Source organism: Poecilia reticulata, linkage group LG13 (genome assembly GCF_000633615.1).
Source record: "Poecilia reticulata strain Guanapo linkage group LG13, Guppy_female_1.0+MT, whole genome shotgun sequence".
Taxonomy (NCBI): Eukaryota; Metazoa; Chordata; class Actinopteri; order Cyprinodontiformes; family Poeciliidae; genus Poecilia; species Poecilia reticulata.
The window spans coordinates 17,561,206-17,570,070 of NC_024343.1; the positions used below are offsets into that span (position 1 = coordinate 17,561,206).

At 39.9% G+C, this 8,865-nt stretch overlaps 1 protein-coding gene across 4 annotated transcripts in view; it reads right to left on the reverse strand.

Annotated features, from left to right (window-relative positions):
• LOC103474634 (galaxin-like) overlaps positions 1 to 8,865 on the reverse strand; it is a 22,128-nt gene that overhangs the window by 10,978 nt on the left and 2,285 nt on the right. For 2 of the 4 annotated variants that reach the window (XM_008425750.1, XM_017308091.1), the window contains 5 exons: positions 5,224 to 5,336; positions 4,194 to 4,316; positions 2,899 to 3,081; positions 2,164 to 2,203; positions 1,778 to 1,869 (listed from right to left, as the gene is read on the reverse strand). In XM_008425750.1, coding sequence (XP_008423972.1) covers positions 1,778 to 1,869; positions 2,164 to 2,203; positions 2,899 to 3,081; positions 4,194 to 4,316; positions 5,224 to 5,299 — 514 coding nt within the window. In that variant the 5' untranslated portion in view covers positions 5,300 to 5,336. Of the gene's footprint in view, positions 1 to 1,777; positions 1,870 to 2,163; positions 2,204 to 2,898; positions 3,082 to 4,193; positions 4,317 to 5,223; positions 5,337 to 8,060; positions 8,119 to 8,865 lie in introns of all 4 variants that reach the window. The other 2 variants (XM_017308090.1, XM_017308089.1) reach the window with 2 other exon arrangements.

Here is an 8,865-nt window from a genome sequence, read left to right on the forward strand (position 1 = left end):
TCCCTGATCCTTCAATAAACATTATTGTTTCTGACTCGCTCTGTCTGACTGTGTTCTTGCATGTGGGTTCGCAACCTTAAAACCGACATGACACAATCAAGTATCTATGTTACCTCCAGTTATTATAAAAATGCTATATATATATACAGTATATGAAACATAACTTAAAATGAATTTGCAGTTTGACGCCGTGAAATTAGGCCTCCATCTCTTTAAGAAGCTCCTGCTCTTTCTCACACACCCTCTTCAGGAAGTCATCACCGCAACATTTCTCTGTTAAGCCGCTCACAACGTTTCTAGGAGCATTAAATATGACATATAGCTCGTATAATAAGCTCCACAGATGTGCAGTTCCACCTGGGGCTAGTCTGAAGGAGCGGAGTGGGGGAGCCGCGGTGCTGTGAACCCGAAACCCGGCTGGAAAGTGCAGCTGCAGGGAGGAGCTCTGTGGGACAGTGGTGGCAGCCCTGGATAATTGCCATGGGAGATTTAAGTATTTCTCAAACATGCATGAAAGAATCAAAGCAACAACCCAGGTATGTTTTAGATAATGGGATATTGTTACAATACAATGTAAAGTTGAAAAAGTGGATTTTTTTTTTATAAAGCAGTGCCTTTAAAGTTCTGATAGAAGCTTGTGAAAAGGATGGAGATGAGCTTTGAGGATTTGGAGGGTTATCAGAAGCTGCACCTTAAACTGAATATTATACAAACAATACCATCTGTAGTTTACCCAAAGGCAGGAAGAGACTGGACCATTCAACGAGCTGTTTGTAATGTGAGGGTGCTTTGTCTCTACACTGCCAGTCATTTTCAAAAGAAAGTCTCCAAAGTCATTCTCAGACACTTTATGGCAAATGTCTGAATGGAGACATTTGCACAAAGACTAACTCTATAACTGACATTTGCCAGTTTTCTGACTGGAAACCATGTAATTTCCAAATTACAAGGTTTCAGTCTGGTGTCGGTCATTGTCTGGGGACTTTTAAAAGTAAGAATGAGTGGGAGCGATTTCAGACAGGAAAATGTCCCATTTGAATTGATGTAAAAGCTAATCCAAACACTGTCTGCCGTCCAAACCAAAAGTTGGACGGTTTCCCTTTTCCACATTCTTGTCCCGCTTCAGGGGTTTTTGCACTGTCTAAATTATTTAGCTGTGCATATTTCCGATCTCCAAAATATTTATTCTTCTTGCTTCCTCCCTTGCATTGATAACTCATTAACGGGTGATGCATCTGCTGTAGTGCAAAAACCTTTATTTTCAGCTTTATTGACAAAAGACATGCTGTTATAAACTATTCTTCTTTGGCTTTGGCCATCCTATTGGCGACCTCTACACGTACATTTATATACATTGATATCACAAGCAAACATGTTTGAAAAAACTTCAAATATATCAATGTTTTGCTGCAGCTGCATAATCTAAAAAAGGGGACACATCTTAGAACTGTATGTAAACAAAGTTAAGGGAGACTGGCTGACATTGCAGATCATTACTAAGAGATAGATGTTGGGGGGGGGGATAAAGAAACACTTTGTTTGTTTTCGAATCTTTAAATCAAAGGTTTGTTCGGTTGCTAAGCCATCTTGGGACAGTCGACAACAAACAACCTTGGCTCTCCTCGTTGGTGTTCGAGATAAATGTTTATCACGATCTTGATGCCGTTCTAACAGGGGATGCATTGTAGTTCTTCTCTGCTCATGTAAAGTCTGATAAGATGCCAACAGCTGTGTGCGCGGTGGCCTGGTGTAAAGACAAACACGCCGGTCATTTTACCTGAGATGCACCGCGCGTTTATGTCTCCGTGTTTCCTCTGGCAGCAGCGTTCGGTCTTTGGATCGTAAGACTCTGACCCACAAAAATGTGACCTGTGGACAGACAAAGACTAGCAGCATTTAAAAAAAAGTATCATCTACACATCATCCTTAATAATTATTCTATTTATGCAGCTATAGTTTTTTTTTATTTTGTGTGTGTGTGTGTGTGTACTTCAGGAGTCAAGCTACAATATTTTGTTGCCAAATTCACTGCTGTGTCTTTGTGTAATGATAATGAAGAACGTCTAAGTCTATTAAGTTACAATTACTTTTAAAATATTTGAGTTCAAAACATTGTTTTGTCACTCAACATGTGTTAACGAAGCAAAATGAAGCATTAAATACCTCTGGTGCTCATGAACAAGACTGGCAGGGGGATTCATTCCTGCAAGGCAAACATCAGCCAAATAAATATGCAAGAATGAGGAAGTTCAAGCCATTGAGATAATAATATGTTTCCTAACATAGCAATGTGTTAAAATCCATAAACTCCAAGATATAGACATTATTAAAAAAACATGGCCAACACGATAATAAAGGGATTTCTTATTCTGGATCAAGCAAACATTTAATTTAATCTCCCTTTAAGTTCTACATTCCTTCTTGTTTTACATTTAAAACAATGAATTTCTCAAAAGATGTTGTTGTAAATGTAATCATCTGAGTGTGGATTTTAAGACCTGCACTTTGGTTCCAGCCACTCGCAGTTCCAGACTTCAGAGAAATGTGATGAAACCACAAACCTCACAGTATTTTAGTGGGAATTTACAAATAAACATATGAAAACGTGTGCTATCTACTTGCATAGTGCCACTCCGAGTTCACATTCATTAAATACTGAATGTTGCAGGTTGCTCACTAAAGTTATTCGACAAATCTCTGAGGCCTTCACAGAACAGCTGGATTTATGATCATGTCCGCAGACAATATTTACTAATTAGGTGACGTCTGAATATGACTGGTTCCACCGGATTTTATCTGGTTGCAGTGGAGGGAGTTGAAAACATGAACGCTCCAAACACGTCCAGTTTTTTTCTAGTGGTCTAAAAGTCACAGAAGCTGTTAAAGAGACAAGCTAACCTGTCCTGGTGGTGCTGTTCTTACCACAGCAGCCTGACACTTTGGGTTGAATTTGACCGCTGCAGCAGCACTCAGTCTTGATGTTGAACTGATTCTCATAACAGCACCGATGGTCCGGAGAAATTCTGTCCAAGATCTTCCTGTTTTCACCACAACACAGCTGAGTTTTGCTGTTGAATGCCGCTGCAGAAATAAATAATTATAGGTCAGGAGATCTGGTCACGTGATTTAACAGAAGACACTTTGTGCTTCGAGATCAGCTGGCCCAAACGGGGCTCCGAATCGGAAAAATTCAAATTCAAGCAGTGTTTGTGATTGTTTAGATGTCTGTTATTTCCATTTTTCTTACAACTCTTGCTAGTTCTCTCCTGATACACATAAAGGAAAACTTCTTTTTTCTAAATATACATCAAGTGGTACATCATGGAAACACTGTGAAAGTTGCAATGCCCCATTTGTGAACAACTATCATGGTTTCTTTGGCCCTCTGACAACAATTCTGGTTGCTGTTTGTATTTTAGTGGAAATCGGCCAAATTTATAAATTCCTGATACAACCTAAATCAGATGTGAGTCTCAAGTTTGTAGTCTTAAATAAACCTATCACTTATAGCTTTTTTTAGACATATTGTGATCAGTGCTTCACAGATTAATAGGTTTTAACCTTACTTGAACTCACCCGAATTAAACTTCTAAGCCCGTCAAAGTCTGGACGATTGAAAGAGATAAAACGGACTTTCATCTCTATAGAAACTTTCTGATTCTTTGACTTATCACAAGGCTCATTAATCCCTCCTCATGTGCTGTTTGCACAGGATTGTCAATATAGGAGATTAAATCCCTTATTGTGGTCTCCTCTGTTGCTCTTTTTGATTTTTGCAATAGTCAAAGGTTGAGACGTAAAACGGCTGCTTTGGATGTCAGTCAAGCAACAATAAAATCGGGATTAACGCAGGGGGTTTTGTTTTGTGTCCATCTTTTGTGTGTTGCTGTTATCGACGGAGTGAAATATTTACACGATAAACTATGCGGGTTTTCAGAAATAAGAGACACTAATGATGAAGTCAAACTTGACTACAATAGAAAGACACAGCATTGCCTACTAGCATGCAGTCAGAATTTTGTGCATGTCGCTGGTGCTTGTTTCTGACAAGATACTACGACACAAAGGTCAGGTAAAGGTCACAACCCCATCGGTGGTAAGTTTCTTTCTTTATTTTTTAACACACAACTTTGGCAGCATATGTCGGCACGAACTCTCGCACAAACATTTAACTCCATCCAATGTGCACCTACCTTTGCCACAGCACTCCGCCATGGGAAAAGGTTTAGGTTGGACAGTAAAGTCACAGCACATCTCGTTGAGCGGGTTGTAAGCTTTGAGTCCGCAGCATTTTGACACCTTCTCACTCATTTTGACTGTGAAAACAGCAATAAACCAAAAAAACAGACTAATCAGCATAATGTAATAGAAGGAAATGCTTTCTAGGTGTGATGTGTTGTTGAACGGAAGCCCCAGAGTTACGGGAGAGCCAAAGTTCAATAGTTTAATAACGCAAAGCAAACACGTCAGAGCAGCTGAAATCTTTCTAGGAATTTTCTTCCCCCCCCCCAGTATGAAACACATCTGGAGGTTCATGCAGAGTTCCCCCATCACAACATGAACCTGGAGGATTGTTTTGAGGTTTGCGACTAGTTTCCTGTAAAGTGCAGAATTACATCATCTTCCCTGTGCAAAGAGAACTTTGTGTGAACTTTCTGGGCAAACTGAAAGAACCGATTGTGCCATTTTTATGCGTCCATAAACATATCAGGTTGGTAAATACTTACATGCTCTTGTCAGAGACTTGGCAGAAGTGCGCTGCCATTACTGAATAAATTGAAACAGTTCACTGCAGCTGTACACCAATATCTTCCACAGAGGTTAAAGACATGTTTTCAGACTTGTTTCAGGTTGAGGAACAAGCATCCAGTTGAAATCAGTGCAAATCAGCGACTTAAAATTTGCTTACAGTGAGTGAACATTATACCAACACATTCTGAGGAGTTGTAGTGTGGATTTGTATTCAGCCTGTGTACAGATTTAACTCTACACAACAGGTTTTCTTTCAGAATTACCCCTTTGATCCCTCATCCACTTTGACCACCTGCACAATTCCTGGGAAAGAAACGTTTCCCCACAGCAAGATGCTGCCACCACAAGAAAAGGCAAACGTTTTGGAATAAGACTCTTTCAGAGCATCAGCTGTTCATAGACTGACATGAAGACAAACCCTTTAAGGGGAAAGTATTGGAACATTCAACCTGGCTGACGGAAAGATATTACCTGTTTTTTTCTCTCCTTTATCTCTGCAGCAAGTCTCTGTTTTTGGATTGTAAGGCTTCCCAGCGCAGCAATGCATCCCAGGGTTCTCAGATTTTGCTCCTTCGCAGGTTTTTCTGCAATGCAAGGAGTGTGGTCATGGGTTTCGGTTAATTATAAATGTATTCTACTGACATTTAAAATGAAAGTACACAATTAAAAAAAAAAAGATCAAAGGGAACGCTTTATCTCTTTGAGCCCTTAAAAGGGTTTTATCTTCTGTTTTACTGCCCTCTGATGGACATAAGTGAAAACACTCATCAGTGTGAGTCATTCTGAACAGTAGCTATAAGGAAATACCAGCTGTTTGTTTCTACTATTATTTCTACTCAGCAATAACAGTAGCTACTCTTGCATAACAGTGAAGGTCTCCATAAAACATTGTTTGCATCCATTCATGATTTCCTTTTTTTTCCACATTTTCACACTTAGGTGTTTCAGAACATAAAACCAACTTAAATATAAGTCAAAGGCAATGCTAGTAAACACAAAATACAACTTTTAAGTTAAGTTGGTTATTACTGAGGGTGGAAAAAAAACAAACTTCCTGGCCCTGTGTAAAAATCTGATTTCCCCCCAGCCCTATGTCATAGCAGTGATTTATCACACCTGAGTTCATTGTCCCTGACTGCCTAAAAACAGAAAAAATCAATCAAGGCGGATTCAGCCGATCCAGAACGCCGCTGCTCGAAGAAAGGGAAACCAGGAAGAAAGAGCCTTTACGATGAATAGACTTTAGAGTGCTGTTGTTGGCTTATCACTAAGTGATAAATCACTGAATGGTTTATCACCACAAAGATCTATTGTTGTATCAACCTTCCAGAACCACTATAAATGCACCTGCTCTGTGAAAGTCTCAGGTTTGTGTTTAAAGCACAGAGAGCATCACCAAGACCAAGGAGCACACCAGTCAGGTCCGAGATACTGCTGTGGAGAACTTTAAAGCCAGATCTGGATACAAAACGATTTCCCAAGATCATGTTGAAATGGAAGGAGTGTCAGATGAACCACTGCAAATCTACCAAGATGCAGTTGTCCCTCTGAACTTTCATCTGAAACAAGGAGAGAAGACTGATCAGACATGCAGCCAAGAGGCCCATGATCACTCTGGATAAACTGCAGAGATGGACAGCTGAGGTGGGAGAGTCTGTCCATAGGACAACAATCAGTCGTACGCTGCACAAATCTGGCCTTTATGGAAGAGTGGCAAGAACACAGCCCATCACCCTGAACACACCATCCCCACTGTCAAACATGGTGGTGGCAGCATCATGGTTTGGGCCTGCTTTTCTTCAGCAGGGACAGGGAAAATGATTAAAATTGATGGGAAGACGGATGGAGTCGAATACAGGACCGTTCTGGAAGAAAACCTGTTGGAGCCTGCAAAAGACTGGAGACTGGGACGGAGATTTACCTTCCAACAAGACAATGATCCCAAACATAAAGCACAAATCTAGAATGGAACGGTTCACAAATAAATGTATCCACGTGTTAGAACGGCCAAGTCAAAGTCCAGACCTGAATCCAATCGAGAGCCTATGGAAAGAGCTGAAAACTGCTGTTCACGAGCGCTCTCCATCCAACCTCCCTGAGCTCCAGCTGTTTTGGTGGAAGAATGGGCAAGAATTTCAGTCTGTTGATGTGCAAAACTTATAGAGACAAAACCAAGGGACTTGCAGCTGTAATAGCAGCAAAAGGTGGTGCTACAAAGTATTAGCGCAAGGGGGCTTAATAACACTACACGCCCCACTTTGCAGTGTTCTATTTGTTAAAAAAGTTTAAAATATCCAATAAATTTGGCTCCACCTCACGATTGTGTCCCACTTGTTGTTGATTCTTCACAAAATAATACAAATTTTAGGTCTTTATGTTTGAAGCCGGAATAGCGACAAAAGGGTGAAAAGTTCAAGGGGGCCTAATACTTTCGCAAGGCACCGTATACATGCCCTGCAGGAAGCTCGGTTACAGGGTGGGCGGCTGACTTGTGATTATGATGCAACAGTTAAGGTGCTTGTGCAAGCATGTAGCCTCCATCCTGCAATAAAAAGCCTGTCCAAACAGACTGTCATAACTAACCACCCCCGTACTCTCTGAAAGATAAAATGACACCAATTGTATTCACTAGCTACCAGGTGTCAACAGTGTATCATCCATAATGAACACAATTATACAACACACCTGATACACCTGATACATGCCCTCAAACACACACCCACACATAGACACAGACAGTTAAAACCACAACCTGTTCTTTTTTGTTATGTAACTGGTGGCTTGCCTGCTGATGTTCTTCTAAAAACAAACAAAAAAATTATGCTTAAACACTTAACTGCCATCTCCAAAACACTTGTATGTTATTTAATGGGTCCATGAAAACACTGGGGGATAAAATAACTAAGCAATGGCATTAAGACTTTTGTTTTGACTTGGCGCGTTTTTAAAATTCTCACTCCATCCAAGTGAGAGAGGGTTTTTCTATGTTTATGGATAAGTGTGTGCACTTCTCAATGCAGAAGGACACTAAAAAAAAAAAAAACAATGCCCAAAGCATTAGTATATAAACAGCTTCTCAGGTCCCCAAGAACACATAGATGAAAAAAAAAGTGATGACTACATTTCTTTCTCTGTGGTTGCAGAACCCCATATCTGTGTCCATGCTGGTCGTTATTATAAGTTTGGTTGCTGTGTGATTGAAACCTGACTCAGGCCAGAAAGCAAATCAAAGTAAAAAAAAACAACAAAAAAAACCTTCCTCATATTGGCAAAAATTTACTTACAAGAAAAAAGAAGAGACAGCTCACCTGCTACTCTTGCCCTTTTGCAAGACTTCTTTGACATCAGTGAATCCTGAGACAAAACCTACCAACAAGCATAAAACAAGGTTGAACTTGCAGTTAAACTGAATTACATACGTCAGAGACACATTAACCCTCCAGATTTGTTCGTTTCTGAGGTACAGCAATAATGTTCATGGGCCAACTTGACCCGCAGAGTGTTTAATCATGCAATATTGTCAGAAACCAAAAAATTCCTCCAAAACATTTTTTGTATCTGATTATTAACTCCAATACTAACCATTTCAATCAATATTTGTGCAATGATGTTGTTGTTTTTTTTATTTCTCACAAATAAAGGATCACTGACAACAACTTACTCATTTGGAAATAAAAACTGGAATTTACATTTTTAATGTCCACTAAAAAAAACTTAGACACAAGAAAATAAGAATTTCCTTGAAATTAATCTTTTGTAATTTTTTTTAGATTACATTTTGATTTTTTTTTTCAATGGGTGATCTTTATAATTGAACTTGAGACACATATACCGCCAAATCAAGACAAAAGAGTCAAGCAGAGTATTTATGTTTTCCTCCACCTCCTCTGGATGTCCACTCAGTGTGGGTGGAGTTTGCCCACGGGAATAGAAAAGGTTCCCGTCAAAAGTTTTATGAACACCTGCTTTCTCGCAATTTCCTAGTGACGTAAAGAGAGTAGTGAGAAAGTGGGATCTTGGGTTTGTGCTTGTGCATGCATGCGTGTGCTGTTGTGTGGTGATGTGTGTACGCGCGCGCGCTCGTGTGTGTGTGTGTGTGTGTGTGTGTGTGTG